Genomic DNA, 21,518 nt, shown 5'->3' with positions numbered 1-21,518 from the left:
CTGATCACCGATCTCCCAACATTAAGGAGATCGGCACCGATAAATCGTTGCACCCCTAAATAAAATGGCTTGCTGTTTGAAAAACATCTCGTTTGATTTGATGTTTCCTTTCAGCCATTTTTGTTAATTTTGACACCATTTTGAATGGCGCTGGTTCCTGCAGCAGCTCCTGTCCTCACAGGAAGAACAGAGACAGAAACCAGAGGGACACGCCTGACCCCCACACACCGTCCAATTAAGGCCCAGAGTGTGTGTGTGTGTGTGTGTGTGTGTGACTCTGTAATGCTATCATGTACATATATACAGACTAATGAGTCCCTAATGCCATCATGGCGGTTTCTGTATTATGTTAAGAGGCTCCTGCTCCAGTAATAGCCCCGCTAACCTGGTTAGCCTGTCCAGAGATGGCTAATGCTAACTAACTCACTTACTCTCCTTGATGATGTCATGTTCCGGGCCGTCATGGCCGACAGCGCTCTTCCTGTCCAGGATGACATCATCTCAGATCAAATCTCCTGAATTTGTCCTGAATCATTTCAGTGAAATAATTACTGCCAGTCGTCAGAATCGAGGGAAACACAACGTTATTATAATGAAATAAAACTAACAAAAACTGAAGTGGAGAAAACATGTTCATTAACTGAAATCAATTAAAACAGTAATTTATACAGAAAACTGCAGCTATGTCATGCATTTATAAACATGTTCAAATAATTGATATCCTTTATGTTTATCTTTATGAATCTATTTATTAACCTTTCAAAAAAATGAGAAATTATTTTTTTCCCCACACAAGCAGTTTACGTCGTTGAGGCGCTGCGTCTCAGATCCAGACACACATGTCCGTTTATATGTGAAAGTTTGTGAGCCACATGTGTATCTTTCATGCATTTCCTGGTTTCACATGTGAAATTCATGAGATTTTTCTGCTTGGGAAGATTTGAAACATCAGCCAATGAGAAACGAGGAAATCTGAGAGCAAGGAATGCTGGGAGATTCACACATTGATCACAGATTAAATTGATCTGGGATTATTTTAAAAACTTTATTCTAATAAACTATAAAAATATGATTATGTCAGAAATGATCTGTAGAAAAATCTGATGAAGTGGTTTTGTAAACTGTGTGTGTGTGTGTGTGTGTGTGTGTGTGTGTGTGTGTGTGTGTGTGTGTGTGTGTGTGTGTGTGTGTGTGTGTGTGTGTGTGTGTGTGCAGCATGCTGCGCAGCAACCAGATCAGCTGCATCGATAACGGGACCTTCAGTGGCCTGAGCTCGGTGCGCCTCCTCTCCCTCTACGACAACCGGATCTCCAGCATCGCCCCGGGGGCCTTCGCCACCCTGCACTCGCTCTCCACCATGTGAGTCACCTTCCTCACCCTCCTCATCCTCACCTGCTGCTCTGCATCTCTCTCACACACAGCTTGTTATTGCTGCACGTTTCTCTGTGGAAATCATCTTCCTCACAGATGCTCATCTTCATCGAGTCTGTTGGCTAGAATCCCAGGACATTTGTTATCAAAGTATCTACACACACACACACACACACACACACACACACACTGGAGCTGCAGTGTGGTTTTGTCCTGCTGACGCCGAGCTCAGCTGCTGCTGAATGACCTGCTGGATTATTAAACTAATTGATCTGATTTGATTGGTTAGGATGTGAGGAAGAGGAGGAGGAGGAAGGTTTCAGATCAGGCTGGTTTGGTTTCAGTTAAGATGAAGATACAAACTTCATCTTAACCAGATGGAGGCTGGCTGGTAGAAACTTCACATCCAGTTTATAGTCTCTTCTTAATCTGTTTTAATCTGCTTTTTACCTGTTTTTGGAGCAGAATGAGGAAATGTTTGTTGGTTTGGGCCGGACTCCGGGTCCAATGCGACCAGCACCCAGTTCTGACCCGCAGCGTTTTCTTTTAATGGTTCCACTTAAACGATTTTGGTCCAAAGCTTGCTTCATCGCTCTGACTTCATACACGGAAAGTTCCTGAATTATGAATATGATTAATCTGCCCCATGGTGTCGATCCGCCCTGTGACCTGACCTTCGGTCCCGTCAGCGCAGAGCGAAGCGCAGCGTCGAGGGAAACCACACAAACAGGAACATTATTCACAAAGAAAATAACCTTTAGGGGCTTTACTGCAGAATATTTAATTATTATATCAGTGTCAACAGATCAACAGTATTAGCCTCATGCTAACCACAGCAGGACTAGCTTCATGCTAACCACAGCAGGACTAGCTTCATGCTAACCACAGCAGGACTAGCTTCATGCTAACCACAGCAGGACTAGCCTCATGCTAACCACAGCAGGACTAGCTTCATGCTAACCACAGCAGTATTAGCCTCATGCTAACCACAGCAGGACTAGCTTCATGCTAATTACAGCAGGACTAGCTTCATGCTAACCACAGCAGTATTAGCCTCATGCTAATTACAGCAGGACTAGCTTCATGCTAATTACAGCAGGACTAGCTTCATGCTAACCACAGCAGTATTAGCCTCATGCTAACCACAGCAGGACTAGCTTCATGCTAATCACAGCAGTATTAGCTTAATGCTAACCACAGCAGGACTAGCTTCATGCTAATTACAGCAGGACTAGCTTCATGCTAACCCCAGCAGTATTAGCTTCATGCTAACCACAGCAGTATTAGCTTCATGCTAACCTCAGCAGGACTAGCTTCCTGCTAACCACAGCAGTAATAGCTTCATGCTAACCACAGCAGGACTAGCTTAATGCTAACCACAGCAGTATTAGCTTAATGCTAACCAAAGCAGCATTAGCTTCATGCTAACCACAGCAGCATTAGCTTCATGCTAACCACAGCAGGACTAGCTTCATGCTAACCACAGCAGTATTAGCTTCATGCTAACCACAGCGGCATTAGCTTAATGCTAACCACAGCAGGACTAGCTTCCTGCTAACCACAGCAGTAGAAGCATCATATAAACCCAGTAAAGTTCTTACCTGATTAAAACAGCTGCAGCTGAACAAAGCAATATGGAAGCTAATGCTAATGAAACAGAAGCTGTAGCTAAGTGGCCATCTGGAAAACTTTATCACCATGACAACACAAAACTTCCCCCATTTTAATATCCCAGGCAACAATTTCAGCGATACTGATTGGCCAAATGTTTGTTATTGTTTCCCTAGCAACCAGACATGATTGGCTGGTTGGCTTCCTTTCTGTGTCACTATCAGAGAAAAGCTGACAGGAAATTCACAGTTAATGAGAATCAGTTGGTGGAAATGTGTAAATAATTCAGATTATATTTCAATCAATCAATCAAATTTTATTTGTATAGCACATTTCAGCAGCAAGACATTTCAAAGTGCTTTATTTCAGCACACACTGCTGAGGAAAACTAGCATAGATAAAACAGTTTTTAATCATAAATACAGAAACATTTTAGATTTTTTTCCCATCGCCACAGAAAATGTTGGAAAAACGTGAATGTGTTCAATTAAATCCACAAATTTTAAGCTATTCTGCATTTTTATGTTAGATTCCCATTCCTTTGCTTTTAGTCTGAATGTAAGTATCTGAGTCAGAACCTTCTGGTTCTGTTCAGGTTTTTCAGAACTGAAACCAGTAATAAATTCAGCTGCAGCATCAAACTGCGCGCGCTCCAGCCGCTGCTGCTGATTGGCTGCTGTCGCCCTTTCAGGTTGAATGGATCTGAACATTTTCTGTTTAGAAACAGAAACAAAGAGAAAGAGGCGATGAGGGGAGGACGAACTTCCATTCTCTCTTCTCAGATACATTTATGTTTGCAGATCCAAATTTTACGAGCTAATCTCTCTATTATGGGATGTTATTTCTGAATGGAGCTTTGGATGGAATCAAGTTGAGTTTTTTCCTGACCTCTGACCCCTTCCCGTCCACAGTAACCTGCTGTCCAACCCGTACGTGTGCGACTGCCACCTGGCCTGGCTGGGCCAGTGGCTGAAGAAGACCCGGGTGGTGAGCGGGAACCCGCGCTGCCACAGGCCCGGTTTCCTGAAGGAGATCCCCATCCAGGACGTAGCCACGCCCGACTTCACCTGTGACGGTCAGACGCCAGGCATGCTAATGCTAAGGATGCTAATGATGCTAATTATGAGGATGATGTTAATGTTGCTAATGCTAATGATGCTAATTATGCTAATGCTGTCCACTACCCTGAAACGCTTCAGGAAGGAAACCTGAACTTTTCTCGTTAAATGGTACGAAAGTCAAACATGAAAAGAAAAATTAAAGTTTCCAAGAATCTCAAGAGCCAAAAACCTTAAAAGCCGAAAATCTGATCCAACCATCCATCCCTCTCTCTGCTCGTCAGCTTTTGTTGTTTGTTGAATTTCAAATCAGAAATACTTTATTGGCCTCAAAGGGAAATTAAATGTTGTAACTGATTTTAATTTAAATTCTTCAGCGTTCTTGTAGAAGGTGAAACTTTTCTAACTTCCTGTTTCCGTTTCCAGGAAATGGTTTTGGAGATTTATTGGGCTGGTTCCTGTAGAAACCAGAATTTTTCTCAGACCTTCTCATAAATCCGTCCCACCTTGAACCCTTAAATCAGCCCAGCCTAATGACCAACCTTAAATCCTTCTCATCCTGCTAAAATAAAACGTAATGCCATGAAGGAGGAGCGCAGTAAATCCTTAATGCAAAGTGAAAATGAGGCGTTTTGTTTGACCTTTGTTTCATGGCTCAGGTCGTAGAAATCACAGATCTGGATCAGCAGCAACATGAAATCGATTGTTCACTGGCTCCGGACCAACAGTCAGAGGTCTGAAGACAAACACACTGTCCACCACAGTGTGCTCCACACACACACACACACACACACACACACACACACACACACACACACACACACACCGGGTCTATTTTTAGTGAGCTGAAACGGCCGTTAAGGTGTCCAGATGCAGCCGGGGGAAAGGTAAAGTTAATTGAATTTGTGAGAAGATATTTAGCGCACATTGAGATGTTAGTTCAATTAGTGTAGTGTGAGTCAGCCGCAGGCAGCAGCTGCCCTGGTCTCCTGAGCGCCACGCTGCAGATCAGACTCACGTTCACAGACGGCGCCCTCGTCAGCCAGAAGTGAACATTTATCCCACATTTAGAAATCAGCTTGACTATAAAACCACGACGACGAAACGGCCGGAGGGAGCAGCGAACGCAGGACGACGACATGAGGAGCAGGGCTGAAACGATTAATCGTGATTAATCATTTAGATTGATCATCAACTGATTTAGTAATCAATTAATTAACGGGAATCCAAAAAGACCAGAGCAGTAAAATCCAAACTGAACAAAATATATAAATATTAAAACAAAATATGACTTTATCTGTAAAAGATGCATCCAAATGATGAGAGGAATCCTGGTTTTGAATGTTAGGAATTCAAATCAAATAAATTTTTTTAAATTCAATTAATCATCAGAGTAATGTATTATTTGATTATTCTGATGAATAATCATTGATTATTGACAGAACAATGATTTATTCTGACGATTAATCAATTTATCGTCAGAATGTGCCATTTTTCTGACAAATAGTCGATTAGTCATCAGAATAATTGATAAAAAATATACATTATTCTGACGTTTAATCAACAAATCAGAATAACCGATAAAATAGTAGATTATTCTGATGAATAATCGATTAATCTCCAGAATTGATAGATTAATGGATTGCTGGAAGCTGCAGGCCTGATGAAGAGCAATGTTTGTCCTGAGTGTCTCATTCACATGATGGAGTTTCAAACACAGGGAAACGACATGGAGGCTGTAAGCTTTCCGTTTTTAGATTACGCATAAACTCCAGTTCCAGTCGTGTTGTGATTGGCTCAACTTCCAGCTCTCATTATCCTTCATTATGGTTTCCACTGGGCTGTTTTACGTTTGGGACGGCGGTTGGGCGGCTCGCGTTCGCCACCAGAGCCGTGCTGCCGACCGAACGCCGGAGCTGGAAGAGGCTGCAGCCAAGAGCAACAGCAGCATTCATCTCTGAGCCTTTTATCAGAGGCTGAGTGATTGCAATCAGTCTGTTTGTGTGAATGAGTGATCATTACAACCACAACGTCTTAAAAAGCAAATGTGCCGTATGCGGACAGACTTACCAGTTTAAGGAGCAGAGAACTTGTCAAACTACAGCGGCTCCTTCTGTTTGTCTGGAGCAGCTATGCTGCAGTTAGCTTCAGTTAGCTAACAGATACAGACATTAATTACTGCTTCAAATGTTAATTAGTGACATTAATTTATAACTTAGATGAGATATAGAACGTTTAACCTTCATCTGCAGATCAATAAGTACAGACAATTGAAAATAATGTCAAACAATAGGTGTTGGAAATGTAAGAAAGAAGTGGGCACATATTTGCATTGTTTCTGGGAATGCTCTCTGGTTTCACCATTTTGGATTAAAATCTTGGAGGCTCTGAGTGCATGGCTTGGCTCAGAGATCTCTCAGACTCCAGAACTGTGTTTACTGGGAGACCGATCTCAAATGCCAAACACCCCAAAAGGAGCTTTTGCAGTTGTGATGGTCGGTCTGGTGACAGCCTGCAGGATCATCTTAAGACATTGGAAGACCACAAAGTGTCCCGAGCTAAATGAGTGGATTAAATCAATGACGGATACAGCTTCTTATGAAGTCATGCTCAACAACATGGATGGGAACAGGGACATGGAATGGGATAGCTTTTGGGACTCATTGAAAAGAACTATGGCTTCGAGTAATGTATCTGGATGAAGTCTGATTTTCCCAGACAATTACCTTTCTCTCAACTACTGAATGTTTTTGAATTGACACTGTAATATACATATAATATATGACTGTACCCTGGGTGTTGGGGGGCGGGGGGTGGTGCACCAGCCTTTTTTGTTTTTTTTTGTTCTGTATTTGTGTTTTATGTGAGATAATTTTCAGAAAATCAATAAAAAAATTTGAATTACAAAAAAAAAAAAATAAGTACAGACAATAAAAACACCTGGTCCTGATGCTGCAGGCAGGACACTGAGAGTTTTACACCTGTCACACACACACACACACACACACACACACACACAAACCATCAGAAACTGAAAACATGCTTTATGGACATGAAATAAAGTTTCACAGGATATGCCCCATTTCTTCAGATTTAGACCCACAATAAACAGGTTGTATTTAAATAAGAGACAGAAGCTGCATTTCATTATAAATGTTTGCAAAACTTTGTCAATATTCTGCTAATGTAACTGCAGTGTTTCCATTAAATAAGAAACACAATTAAAATCACATGTGAATAAGTTTGTTCACATGAGTCATTAGAAAACATGCAGCTCCATCGTCCTCCAGCCACTTCCTGTCGTTGTCTTCTTTGTGGTTTCCTCCAGTAGTAACATCCTGTTGGTCATGTGAAAAGTCTCCTTTCAGTTTTGAGAAATAAACTAAAAGCTACAGTATCTCATCCTTTTTTATCAAAAAACAAACGTTTTTTTAAAATTGTTTTCATTAAGCAAATTAATTTTTTCAAAATGTCAAATTGTGAATCTATATGTGAAAATGCAGTTGTTTGTTTAGGAAGGGAGGTTCTGCTGTGGCGACCCGTTTTACTCTAACAGAACCAATCAGGTCACAGTTAAATACGACCTCATCCAGCAGTGACACAAATATTTATATAGATCTATTTTTTAAAGAGCTGCTGTGTTTTTCCTTCTGAATTTAAGCTTTGGATTAAAAAAAATTATTTTAATTTTGTTTGGAAACATTAATTTATTTAAAATGTAAACTTTCCTTCAGAGGAACATCTAGTCACCACAGGTTGCAGTTTTTCCTACAGCTGGCTGCAGATATGAGCCAAATAAATGTTGTTTCTTCATGATGTCATTAATAATTCCTCAGTAAAATAACATTTTTCTAGTTTCAGGTTTAGACTCGGAGCTGTGGACCGGTGGATCTGTTTTCCTCTCACCAGTCTCCTCTCTCTGTCCAGGTGGCGAGGAAAATGGCTGCCTTCCTGCGTCTGGTTGCCCTGACGTCTGCACATGCTCAGACGGAGTGGTGCGCTGCAGCAACCGCGGCCTGCACGCGCTGCCCAAGGGCATCCCCAAGGACACCACGGAGCTGTGAGTGGGCTGGAGCAGACGTGTTTTCAGTAAACCAGAGTCGGGTCTGGAAACCTGCAGCAGTAATCATGAGTTATTGCTCTGAGGCAGAACCAGAACCACGCAGCAGCAGAGCAGCTGTGAAATGGGCCGGGGCTGCTGGGTCAATAGCAGTGATTAGGTATTGATCAGCCTGGAGAAGATACTCCATCATTCTGTCCACATGACCTACTTCTGACCTGAGGAGGATCAGCAAGATCCAGGAAACCATGTCTGATGGTTTCATCAAGAATAACTCGAGAAGAATAACATTTTATTTCTGATTGCTTGGTGACGATTAAATTTTGAAAACTGTCAGAGGCTTGACTTTGAGACTCGAGCTCGAGTTGAGTGAAAGAAATATGATTTCAGACTTGATTATTTTTAGTTATTAACAGCTAGGACAGTTATTAATGACAGTTATTAACCATTATAAACCGTTATTAACCGCTATTAGCTGTCATAAACAATTATTAACCGTTATAAACCGTTATTAATGTTTATGGAGGTTCTGAAGCCAGCAGGCTGTGAAGTCGGCCCATGTAGAGCAGAAATGATCCCGGCTTGTTTCCTGTCAGGTACCTGGAGGGGAACCAGCTGTCGTCGGTTCCGAAGGAGCTGGCCGCCCTGAAGCAGCTCTCCCTGGTGTATGTAACCCCCCCTGCCCTCCATCCCACCCCAGCATGCTGCTAGGCTCACTGCCCCCCCCTGCTGGCTGGTTGCTGACTCTACTGTGTTTGTTGACAGGGATTTGAGCAACAACAGCATCAGCACAGTGGCTCCCTTCACCTTCAGCAACATGACTCAGCTGGCCACGCTGTAAGTTTCCTGCAGGATCAGGCTGAACTTTGACCAACCTGCTGAGAATTTCATTTTCTGGTGACATTTTTGGTTTTTATGTCGTATTAAATAGAAACAACTTCCTGGACTGCTTTTTAAATCCCGGCCTAAAATCATCACAGATTTTATGCAACAGACAAACATTAAACTTGGTTTTAAAATTATTCATTTTCAGTCCCTTTTCTCTGATTCCCCTAAAGGAAATCCAGTCGGCCTTCAGATGTTTTTGTTCCTGAGAAAATCGTGAGTTTTATTTGTGTTTCCTTCAGCATCCTGAGCTACAACCAGATCCGCTGCGTCCCGCTCCACGCCTTCGACGGACTGCGCTCGCTGCGCCTGCTGTGAGTCACAACTGCAGAGAATAGATTGAAATAGAATAGAGTAGAATAGAAACAACCTTTATTGTCCTGCAGGAAATTCAGGCATAATAGCAGCTTCAGGTATAAAGGTTCACACGGTGTTAAAACAATATAGAAATAAATAATATTAACAATAATAGTAATAATTTAACATACAACAATACAAGAGAAAATACTGAGCAGAATTTATAAACGGACATTTGAACTCGCGATGGAAATGACGTTCAGCTGATTTCCACCAGCATGATGCTGCCGCTGGTCACACAGTCAGAAACGGGCTTCATTCCCAAAGCCAGATTTTCACCATGATGTTCGTTCATTTAGAAATGTTTCAAACTGAACTTTTATTTAACAAACTAATTAGTTTATCAACTAAATATTTAATTCACACTAAAAATTTAGCCTTATGCTAATGTTTAGCTTTGAGTTTGCTAAATAATAAGCTAGCTCTGAGCTAACTCAATATGTGGTTTGGAGCTGTGACATTTATAAATGTATCAATAATATGATAAACTAAATAACCCAAACATTGTTTTCTTTTAGTTTTACCCCATATTTAAAAAAATCTCCAAAATGAGCATGTTTATTAAACATTGTAGAAGACAGATTATTTACAATACATCATATCAGGGCAGAAAAACAGCAGGAATGTTAATTATGCAGCTTAGAGCGTCTCTGGTGCTGGAGCAGGTGGAGGTCCATCCATCCCTCCTCCACCCGGTCAGACGTGATGGATCGGCGTTCAGCTGCACTCGCGCTCCGTCATCCATCCGGTTGTCCGCCCTCCGTCTCAGAAGCTCGCTGACCCCCCACACCTCCGCTACAGACACAAACCACTGCACTTTCTCACACAACTTACCGAATTATTAGGTTTTTATATTTTCCATTGACTTCATTTTTAAGTTAATTTAATCCAGTAATAAATATGCATGTATCTATAATGCAAGTTAAATCGAGTTAAATCCTGATTTTATCACATTATCTCTGCATAAAAGCGTCTTTGTGTTTGCATCATTTGTTCTGCATCAGAACAAGCAGCTGAGATTTTTACTTGGTGTCAGACTTTTACTGAGGAATTAAAATATTGATAGTCAGTAATAGTTATTAGCCACAGCTAACCAAAACATTAGATTTACTAACCAGTAATTTGCTAAACAAGAATCTTAGCTACTCTAGTGCTAAACCAGCAGTAACGAGTAAAAGTCTTTCTGGCTCCCCCCCCCTGAAAGCGGACGTGTTTGTGGCTCCGCCCCCTTGAAAGCGGACGTGTTTGTGGCTCCGCCCCCTTGAAAGCGGACGTGTTTGTGGCTCCGCCCCCTTGAAAGCGGACGTGTTTGTGGCTCCGCCCCCTTGAAAGCGGACGTGTTTGTGGCCTTTCCTCCGCCTATCGACTGCATCTCATGAAGCATTTCACCTTGGAGAAGTTTACTGCAGATTTTTTTATTCTTTCATGCTTCCTTCCTTTCATTTTAGTTGATGTTGCCGTGGGGACTGATCCCTCTCTGCCCCCGCATAGCAACTGGTTGCCAGGCAGTCATCACTGTCACTTCCTCATTACCCAGAACCCCCTGTGGGCGAGGCTAGTGCAGGGCTGTTAGACCACCTTACACAAACACACAGGAACACTTAAAGACATTAGAAACACACCCACAGAGCAGACTGGAGCAGGCTGACCTTCATGCACACACACACACCCACACACACATACACAGAGCTCTGCTGGTGCCGGTTTGATAGCTGTCCCTGCGCTCTGATGGAACGTGAACCAGTTTACAGCAGGAAACATTCTGCTGTCCGCAGAGACAAAACTTTCATTAAACACACACACACACACACACAACATCCTCACTAATAAAACTCTGTTTGTTGTAGAGATGCAAGTTTTAATTGGTGGCCATTTTCTCTTCTATCAAGATGGCCGCCTGCTGTTCCATGAACAAGGCATAAATTCTTCATAATATTTTATCATCATTTTGTGTCAGCTGTATTAAATACCACCAAATTAAACAGAAAATTGTGGTTTTCTCACATTATTAAACTAAATTAAATTAAAATAGAATAGAAAAATAAAATATGAAAAGAATAAAATATGGACGTGTTGGGCCTGCCCTACATGGAAGAATAACATTTCTACCAAGAAACTCGCAAAGTGTTTGAAAAGTCAAAAATTGTCAACAAAAACTCTGAAATTTTGAGATTAATCTCAGAAATTGTCTAGAAAAATCTTGGAAATGTGTCAAAAGTTTCTTGGTGGGAATGTATTCCTTTGTTCCTATTGATTATTATTTCTCTACAACAATATGACATGTAAATTCTGTTGCGACACCTCCAGGCGCTGCAACCATCTTCTGATGTCTATTTATTTCTCATTTTGTACTATTTATTTCTTTATGTTTTTTATGTATGTACTGTATGTATATGTATATTGTATATTATGTATATACACATAACCTGCATTTTAACTCGAGTCGAGCAAATCTCAATCTCGTTGTAATCTGTTGATGACAATGATAAATAAATCTTATCTAACATGAACTGCAGGTCTGACTGATCATGTTTCCATTCCTGCCTCTCGTCTTCAGGACTCTCCATGGAAACGACCTTTCAACCATCCCCGAAGGCGCGTTTGGCCACCTCACCTCCCTGTCCCACCTGTAGGTGTCGCTCTCACTCTGTGTGTGTGTGTGTGTGTGTGTGTGTGTGTGTGTGTGTGCGTGTGTGTGTGTGTGTGTGTGTAACCTGGTCCTGACGGTGTGTTTGCTGCACAGAGCCCTCGGCGCCAACCCGCTGTACTGTAACTGCGACCTGCGCTGGCTGTCTCAGTGGGTCAAGGCCGGCTTCAAGGAACCCGGTAACCAATCAGCTGTCAACACACCTGTGGTGTAGTGCCCAAATCTGACCAGGTGTGGCGCTGTTGTTGCAGGCATCGCTCGCTGTGCCGGACCTGCAGACATGGCCGACAGGCTGCTGCTCACCACGCCGCTCAACAGGTTCCAGTGTAAAGGTGAGGTGTTATTTATTTTGCGAAAACTTGTTAAAATCTACGTAATTCCTCACTGCGTCGGATTAAAGCTCCATTTTCATGTCGCCTGCAGTTCAAAAACAGGGAAGTGGAACCGGACCAGTAGAAGAGAAACATTTCTGCATAAAACACGCTCATAAACTTCTGACCAATCCCAGAGCTCGTAGCTTAGCTCCGCCCATTAGCGGCGTTCCTGAATTTCCCAATCTTTGTTTTCCAAACCTTGAATTCAGTAAAAACCAAAACGACTCCAAATGTTTTCTTTCAACAAAGATGAGGCTGGTTTTGTTATTTTCTCTGTTTTGGTTCTTTCAGCTCATGCGTACGTTCTAGTATCGTCTCCGTGGCGACGGCATGTTTTCCTGTCTAGTTACAAAATGGAGGACAACTCCTACGGCGTATTAGGTCCATTGTAGATAGAAAACAATTAAAGGAGGAGGAAACTTCTGCCAAAAAACGTCTGAAGTTTTGAGATTAATCGCAGACATTTTCTAGAAAAAAAACAGAAAATAATTTTTTTTCCTTCAGCGTCAAAACTAGCGCAGAGTTATAGTTATATCATTTCTATAAACTGGCTGAAATTAAAGCTCAGACAACTGCTGACGTAAAATATGGATTTTTCTCTTGATAGAAAATGTCAAACTTTATTCCAGATGTTTCCAGGATTAAAGATGTTGATGAGTTGAACTGAAGCAGGATACGTTCCTCTTTCCATTCGCTGACCAGACGCAGCGTTTTCCCGTTTCCTCGGGTTGCAGCTCTGATCCTCCTCTTCCTCTTCCTGTAACATCCAGGTCCTGTGGACATCAGTCTGATGTCGAAGTGCGCCCCCTGCCTGTCAGCTCCCTGCAGGAACAACGGCACCTGCGTCTCCGGCGCTGCAGGCTCCTACCGCTGCACCTGTCCGTTCGGGTTCAAGGTGAGAAACTGTTAGCCTGTTAGCTCCCTATTGGGACAAAACGTTCTGAAGTTACATGTTAAACGTTAACGAACTCAGATTATTGACGTTCCACTGATGGATTCTAATCAGTTTCACGTTTTGGTCAAAACAAAATCCAAATTATTGACAGAAAACTGTTTTTACATCAACAAGGATCCGATAATAAACTCCAGTAAAATATTTAGTCCATGACAGTCAAACATTCATAATCCAACATAATCTGCTAATTCTGGGTTTCCTTCACATGCCTCTGTTTCTCTCAAAGTTTTCATCCTAACTTCTCATCACTCATGTTTCTTTCTAAGCTTTTTGCTCAGAAATGTTGGAATTTGAATTATTATTTCTGAATAATTTAAGATGTTTAATGATCATTTCTTTAAGTTTCACCTGGTTGCTGATCATTTCCTGATGCTTTCTGGTAAATTCTGGCGGTTTTATGTTTTTCAGAGCAGAATGATTATCCAAATAAATTTTGGTTTAAAAAAACATACAGAATTGTTTTATCATTCCAACGGATCGGTGCAGCGTTACAGTTTTATTCCTGTAACTTTCTACAGTTTCGTGTTTAATGTAATATTAGGTTTTAGTTATATCTGTACTGTATTTATAAACTTTATTAATTTAATTTGTGAGAATGATGTTATTAGAGGGACAAAATCTGACATTTGAAACTCATCCATACCTTTCAGATTAAAAGCTTTAACCTCTCATTGTTAGATTATTGAGGAATTAGGTTCCAACTTATCAATTGATCTAAACACAACACATCAACTGCAGTTGACCTTTCAAATTAAAGCTCACAGGTAATCTACATAAAGGAGCCTCCAATCATATTAACTGGTTAATATGAACTTTCAGATATTTTTCCCTTTTCTCTCTGAACTAAAACTGTAATGAAAGTGGATGTTTGATTTTAAAAATAAGAGTTTAAAATGTGCAGCTTCTGCTTCATGACGGCTCCTGTGTTTCTGAACTTTTCCAGACTGAAAGTTGGTCAGAAATCCAAACTCTGCGCATGTTTTCCCTGATAGTCCAGAGAATATTTTCCTGTATCTCTGTGATTTATGGCCTCGTTAATCTTTGTTATGAGTTTCATCGGCTGCCTGAGCTTCTGGACCAACTCCATGCACTTTATCAAGCCTGAAACGTTTATTAGCCTTTCTGGAAGACATTAAAGTCTGAACTCAGAACGTTGGAGTCACGTCCCTCTGGGACCAGCAGGGGGCGACAGCAGAGAGGAAAAACTGAATTAAAATAGGAAGAAACCAGAACCTGGACCAGAACCAGAACAAAGATGTGATTAAAGATTATGTAGACGGAAAATATGAGATTCTGGATGAAGAAGTGGAGGAAGCTGCTGCTAACGCCACTTCCTGTCTCTCTCTGCGTCTTCCTGTCCTCCTCGTTCCCTCCGTCCCCCCGTCCTCCCCGTCTCTCAGGGTCAGGACTGTGAGGTGGCCATCAACGCCTGCATCAGCTTCCCGTGTCATAATGGAGGAACCTGCCACATCCCACCTGGACGGGACGACCAGTTCAGGTACGGCTCGGAGTCGACCAATCGGAGGTTCTGATCCATTTCTCTTTAGAATCAATAAAGTATTTTTGAATTTTATTTTGAATAGATCTGATAAAATATTCACTGAACTCTGATCCAGAACCGCACAGCATTCTGGGAGGTGTAGGCAGAGGAAAGGCCTCTCAATGTGAGCTAAGCTAGCTGGTAGCATCAACTAACTCACTCATTCTTTGGTTGCCTAGCAACAACCTGTACAGTAACCGTGTTACTGATTAGTTCCTGAGTAACAACTAAAAAATAAAAAACAACGATGTGGAGAAATGAATATAAACCAGGAGCAGTAACGCCACCAGGTGGCAGCATTCGGTATTACATGACAAAATATTATCAATGATTATCGATATCGACTGATAGGAAACGCTAATATCATCGGTTATACAGCCGTATCGTCCAGCGCTGGTAGAAATACAAACTTGTGTGTGTGTGGGCGTGTTCCTGTGTGTGTTTGTGTGTGTGTGTGGGCGTGTTCCTGTGTGTGTGTGTGTGTGTGTGTGGGCGTGTTCCTGTGTGTGTGTGTGTGTGTGTGTGGGCGTGTTCCTGTGTGTGTTTGTGTGTGTGTGTGTGTGTGTGCGTGTTCCTGTGTGTGTTTGGGTGCGTGTGCAGTTGTGTGTGTCCGCCAGGCTTCGAGGGTCCGCGCTGTGAGATAAATCCTGATGATTGCGACGACAACGACTGTGAGAACAACTCCACCTGCATCGACGGCGTCAACAACTACACCTGTCTGTGCCCGCCCAACTACAGCGGTACACACACACACACACACAGTTAGCAGCTCCAGGTCAGACCAGCAGGTCTGGGGTCAGAGGTCAGGTTTCTGTCCATCATCAGAATCTCAATTCGCTCAAATCCAGGAAGTTGGAAAAACGTCTATGTTCCTGAACTATTCCTGAAAGTTTTTTCCTCAGGTCCAACTTCCTGTCTGCTGACCTTTGACCCTTTGGACATGTTGGTGTCCCAGTGGCTGAAAGTGGAGGCGGTCACGCAGACTTGCTGCTCTGCCCTCTGTCTGTGAAGCCTCTGACCTTTGACCCCTGAGTCTCTCTGCCCCCCAGGTGACCTGTGTGACGAGGTGGTGGACCCGTGTCTCGCCGGCTTCGACCCGTGTCAGCATGACTCCAAGTGCGTCCAAGTCGGCCGCGGCTACAGGTGAGGCCGGCTCCACGAGGGGTCAAAGGTCACCAAGGTCATGTGCTGGAGGAGAAGGCTGGAGCAGCGAGGTCACTTCCTGTTTTATTTCCCTCAGAACAAAACTTTCCGGGTCAGAAGTTTACATACAGGAACTTAATTCCAGGGTTCGTAGCTGAAAACACGAATTATGCAAACAAACAATTAAACAAACAAACAAACAACCTGTACTTTGGATTCTTCTCCATGTTTACATCTCCTCGCTTTCTGATTGGCTGTCGTTCAACAGGCTGCGACCTCGTTTGACCTCAGTGGTCATGTTGGATATTTTAGATCGGAGGAAAATTTCTGATTATGTTTGGAGTCATCCTGATAATCTGAGCGTCCTTCATGTTGTCGGAAGGAGAGAATCAGAATAAAAATCTTTTTTGAATTTTATTACCTGTGGATAAATGCTGCTCTGCTATAAAATTGTAAAAGATAAAAATGTTTTTCTTTCTCCAACCTTATTCTGGACTTCCTGTCTTCACCGAACTTCTAGTCCCGTACGGTTTGGTTGTCGACTCCCCCTAGTGGCCTGGAGGACTCCAGTTTGGTGGCGTCAGCCGTGATTTATGCTGTTTTTGCCATTTTTACTAATTTTCCTTTTGCATCCATTTCTGTGCATCGTTTTTCTGTTGCACTAGTTTTGGAGTCAGCATCAGTCGCATTTTGCCGTTTTATAAAACGGTCGTACGTTTGACCCGATACGGCTGTAAAGTCGGATCAGAACCACAGAAAATCCACAGTAAAGAGAAACTACTCCTCAGACATCGTGTTTTCTCGTCCTCCGATGCTGGCTGTTCATTGGCCTTTGACCTTCTGGTGTGTAACCAGGTGCGAGTGTCCGCCGGGCTTCGTGGGCCAGCACTGTGAGCTGGACTACGACGACTGTCTGGAGAACAAATGCCAGCATGGAGCCGAGTGTGTGGACGCCATTAACGGATACACCTGCGTCTGCAAGGAGGGCTTCAGGTGAACCTGTGTGTGTGTGTGTGTGTGTGTGTGTGTGTGTGTGTGTGTGTGTGTGTGTGTGTGTGTGTGTGCTCGTTTGTTTGTAGTACCTTGTGGGGACCATTTTCTTGACACACTACGCTGTGGGGACCGGAGCCTGGTCAGGGGTCAGATTTATTACTAGACTTAGACTTGTACTTTATTGATCCCTTGGGAAGACTCCCTCAGGAAATTGAAGTTACCAGCAGCTCCCAGGCAAAAAACAAAGATAACACACAGTAAGCAAAAGTGCAAAAGAATACAAAAATACAAATTAAATACTAAGGTACACACCAAATGTGAGTAACCAAAACCTTAAATTATGCAAGAAAAACCTTAAATTATGCAAGAAACAAGGAATAAGAATATAGAATATAAGTAAATATAAATACAACACAAAAAAATATAATAATTTGGCGGATAGATTGACCAGTGATATCGTATTGCACTATGTGGTTTGACCTGATAAGTATGGAGAAAAATACAAGGGGTCACTACTCCTTCCACCCTCTGTCCTGTGTCACCTCCCCCCCCCAGTGAGGAATTGTACAGTCTGAAGGCATGGGGGACAAAAGAGTTCTTAAATCTATTGGTCCGGCACTTGGGAAGCAGCAGTCTGTTACTGAACCGGCTCCTCTGGCTGCTGATGACGGCGTGTAGAGGGTGGCTGCTATCGTTCATGATGTCCAGCAGTTTGTTCAGTGTCCTCGCCTCTGCCACCGTCACCAGAGAGTCCAGCTTCATGCCGACCACAGAGCCGGCACGCCTGGTCAGTTTGTCCAGTCTGGACGTGTCCTTCTTGGATATGCTGCCTCCCCAGCACACCACGGTGTAGAAGAGGACACTGGCAATCACAGACTGGTAGAACATCCAGAGCAGTTTGCTGCAGATGTTAAAGGACCGCAGTCTCCTCAGGAAGTACATCCTGCTCTGCACTTTCCCATACAGGTGGCTAGTGTGTTTTGACCAATCCAGTTTACTGTCCAGCCACAGCCCGAGGTATTTGTAGGAGTCCACAACCTCAACCTCAGTTCCCTCTAATGCGACTGGTCTCAGCTTTGGTCTGGACCTCCCAAAGTCTATAACCAGCTCCTTCGTCTTAGCGGTGTTGAGTTCCAGGTGGTTTGTGTGACACCAGAGAGCAAAGTCCCTCACCAGACAGCGATGTGTGAATTGGTGTGAATTGAGTTTTGGTTAGAGTTAGGATGAGGGTTGGGCTGTAGAAATGAATGGAAGTCAATGGAAAGTCCCCACAAAGGTAGTCACGCAAACGTGCGCGCACGCGCGCGCGTGTGTGTGTGTGTGTGTGTGTGTGTGCGTGTGTGTGTGCACAGCACCATGTGGTTAATTACAGCTGCCGAGAGTGAAACTAATTCATCAGCAACAGGCGGTGAGAGAAGCAGAGAAACAAAAAATTTTGTGGATCAAATTAAAAGTTTTATTTGTTTTTAAAAATATTTTTACTGTATTTTATTTAAAATTGCGTCTAATTGGACTTTCAGAGACCGATCAGTGTTTCAATGAGGCGTTTCAAGGCTTGGAAGGAGATTGTTCTGTAAAACTACTTTACTACCAAACTGGAAAGTTTGGTAGTAAAGTGAAATCTAACATTTGATTAAAAGTCAATATTGTATTTATAATTAAAACCAGCTATTTAAAGATAATAAACAGATAAATTTTCTCTCTTTCTGAAGTTAATCTGATCTTTTTTTTCTTCTTTTTTTTTGGTCAGTTAAAATTAACCATTATTTATTTTTAATATCAGAAAACTTGGCAGGAACCTTTTTTTTTACTTTGTATCACCAGTATTAGCACAATACTACCAAAACTTAAATAATTAAAATAAAAAATGACAATAAAGTCATACAAGAATGAAGTTAAAATAAAGAGAATAAAGTTATGACTTTGTTTTTTAGTGGCTGTAAAAAAACCCTTTGTATGTAAGAGACATTACAGAACAGAAAATGATTTTGTATTTTTGTTAACTTGTCGCTGCTGTTGATAAAAGACTATCACAGATATTAGTAGCAGTAATAAATTATATAAAATAGTGAATTAAAACTGTTTTATTTTGTTTTTATCTCCAAAGTTTGAAAACTTATTTAAAAGCTTTTTATAATTTATCTGTTTTATTGATAAACTCCATGAAGTTTCATTCAGATTTGAGTCCTTTTATTCTGAAATGTCCGACCTCACTTCCTGCCCCCTCTTTCCCAGTGGGCTGTTCTGTGAGAACCCTCCACCAATGATCTTGCTGCAGACCAGCCCCTGCGACCAATCAGAGTGCCAGAATGGCGGCCACTGCCTACTGGTTGCCGGGGAACCCATCTGCCGCTGCATACCTGGTTACTACGGCAACAAGTGCGACAAAATCTCCACCGTCCACTTCCTGGGTCGAGACGGGTTCGTGGAGCTGCACGGTACCAAGCTGCGACCGACGGCACATATTTCACTGCAGGTGGGGCTGACCTTTGACCTTTGTCTGCAGCAGAATGGGTTTCCAATGGGTTGGCTTGAGATGAGCCCACAGCATGATGCTGCCGCCACCCGGCTGGACCGTCTGTTGATTTGAAGTGAAGTTATGAGTTTTCTCTCGGTTTATTGATTAATCGGTCGTATTGATCAGCAGCGTTCTCTCCTCCAGGTGGCCACTGATAAGGACAACGGCGTCCTGCTGTATAAGGACGACCTCGACCCGCTGGCGCTGGAGCTGTACCAGGGACACATCCGCCTCATTTATGACATCACCCACTACCCGCCCACCACCGTCTACAGGTGAGCTCACTTGGCCGACCGTCTACCTGAGCGCCAGCTCTTTTAAACCAGTTATTTCTGTAAAGGTTCCCCTGGTCAGGACTTGGATGAACTCATAAAACGTTAACGTGATAAAAAGCAGCAGAATCAGAAACTGAGGATTTTAGCGAGTCTCAGACCAGGAAGGTCTGCTAAAAACTCTGGTGCTTTGGTGTTTTTAGCAGCTAAGTGCTAGCTTCTGCTAATCTTTCTTATGTGTTTAGCGGTGTAGCATTAGCGTAGCTGCGTATCAGCGGTTAGTGAAGCTAACCTTTTGGTTTTGTGTAACCAGCCCTGGTAAGAGCTGGTGATTTAAACCTTTTATAGTTTTTGAGGGATTTTTGGTTACTGGTCTATTTATCAGAATAACTATTATTATTTCTTAGTGTTATGGTTTTTTGAATAAATCATCGTTGCTAAAATTCAACAAATTCCATATGAAGTGGTTGGATATTTATTTACTTATTAATAAATACTTTATTTACTGCTGTGGTGGCGCAGCAGGTTAGCACGCCACATTTGGAGGCCTTAGACCCGCGGACGTCGCGGGTTCGACTCCCGACGACCTTTGCCGCATGTCCTCCTTCAAAATGTCCTCCGGCTCAGCTGGCTGCCTGCCTGCCTGTCCTGTGTGTGTTAATCTGTGTATAAAAAATTCTTGCTGTAACTGCGAAATAATTTCCCTGCTGGGATGAATAAAGTAATTTTTCTTCCTCTAAACTAATTGGTTACATATTTTACCTGATTCCTGAGACAGAACCATCTTGATGAAATTGTGAGTTCTGCTTTAAATCAAGCTGAATTTTACAGACGTGTGTGTTTGTGGGCGTGTAGGGGTGTGTACGTGCGTGTGTGTGTTGTGTGCTGTGCATTAATAGGTTGCCCTTTAGTAAATGTCACGCTAATCTCCCATCAGGTCGCAGAGAGAACAGCTACTGTTGTTCATCAGCAAACAGTGGAGGGAAGAACTGATGATGATGATGGAGGGATGAGTGGGAGGAAGGTTTTCCTTTTTCACCATCTTCATATGATAGAGCTGCAGATAATTGAATATATGAGAAAATCTTTCTTGTGCAGAAAGAAGAATTCATTTTAGAACAGAAAATCTGTTGGCCACTAAAAAATTCAAAATGGCTGCCATGATTGTATTGGAGAAAATATGTTTTTTCTAAAATCAGCCATAGTTATTACCAGTTTTTAGGTTCACTAAGCAAGAATCTTAGCTATGCTAACACTAAACTACAAAGCACATTTAAAAAAGTACCAGAAGCTAATATTAAACCGCTAAACACAAAACAGCATAAGCTAATAACTAACACTAAACTGTTTAGCATGCTAAAAAGTTAGCAGAAACTAACGGTAAACTGCTAGACAAAAAGATAAGTAGAAGCTAACGCTAATGTCGCTCTTCTCCTTTTACTGAGGAACAGTAAAATCCTCAGTTTCTGATTCTTCTGCATTTTGTCACGTTAAAGTTTTATAAACACGACGAGACATAAAGTTCATCCAAGTTATGAAGGTGGGAAACATTTCATGGCAATAACTGGCTCAAAAATGACTGCCATCTTGAAATTCAAGTAGTTAAGGGGAAACATAAGAATCATGCAACCTGAGAGGTTAGCATGCTAATGTTCATGTTTGTATCCACACACAACGTTGCTGCAGAATCAGCAGAAAGTATTGACACCCAGAACCAACCGTGCAGACGGTGAA

At 42.3% G+C, this 21,518-nt stretch overlaps 1 protein-coding gene across 2 annotated transcripts in view; it reads left to right on the top strand.

Moving 5' to 3' along the window:
- The window catches only part of LOC102223201 (slit homolog 3 protein-like), a 195,960-nt gene that overhangs the window by 169,379 nt on the left and 5,063 nt on the right, over positions 1-21,518 (top strand). For both annotated transcript variants that reach the window (XR_002752286.1, XM_023328681.1), the window contains exons 18-33: positions 1,216-1,359; positions 3,894-4,057; positions 7,968-8,100; positions 8,697-8,765; positions 8,866-8,937; positions 9,228-9,299; positions 11,900-11,971; positions 12,086-12,168; positions 12,241-12,321; positions 13,134-13,258; positions 14,719-14,816; positions 15,459-15,598; positions 15,908-16,001; positions 16,857-16,994; positions 19,230-19,470; positions 19,657-19,787. Coding sequence is in view for 1 of the 2 variants with exons in the window: in XM_023328681.1 (XP_023184449.1) it covers positions 1,216-1,359; positions 3,894-4,057; positions 7,968-8,100; positions 8,697-8,765; positions 8,866-8,937; positions 9,228-9,299; positions 11,900-11,971; positions 12,086-12,168; positions 12,241-12,321; positions 13,134-13,258; positions 14,719-14,816; positions 15,459-15,598; positions 15,908-16,001; positions 16,857-16,994; positions 19,230-19,470; positions 19,657-19,787 (1,857 nt within the window). In the remaining variant the exon portion in view is untranslated. The remainder of the gene's footprint in view (positions 1-1,215; positions 1,360-3,893; positions 4,058-7,967; positions 8,101-8,696; positions 8,766-8,865; positions 8,938-9,227; positions 9,300-11,899; positions 11,972-12,085; positions 12,169-12,240; positions 12,322-13,133; positions 13,259-14,718; positions 14,817-15,458; positions 15,599-15,907; positions 16,002-16,856; positions 16,995-19,229; positions 19,471-19,656; positions 19,788-21,518) is intronic.

Source organism: Xiphophorus maculatus, chromosome 23 (assembly GCF_002775205.1).
Source record: "Xiphophorus maculatus strain JP 163 A chromosome 23, X_maculatus-5.0-male, whole genome shotgun sequence".
In the NCBI taxonomy this organism is placed as follows: domain Eukaryota; kingdom Metazoa; phylum Chordata; class Actinopteri; order Cyprinodontiformes; family Poeciliidae; genus Xiphophorus; species Xiphophorus maculatus.
This window is presented reverse-complemented; position numbering and strand designations above follow the sequence as displayed.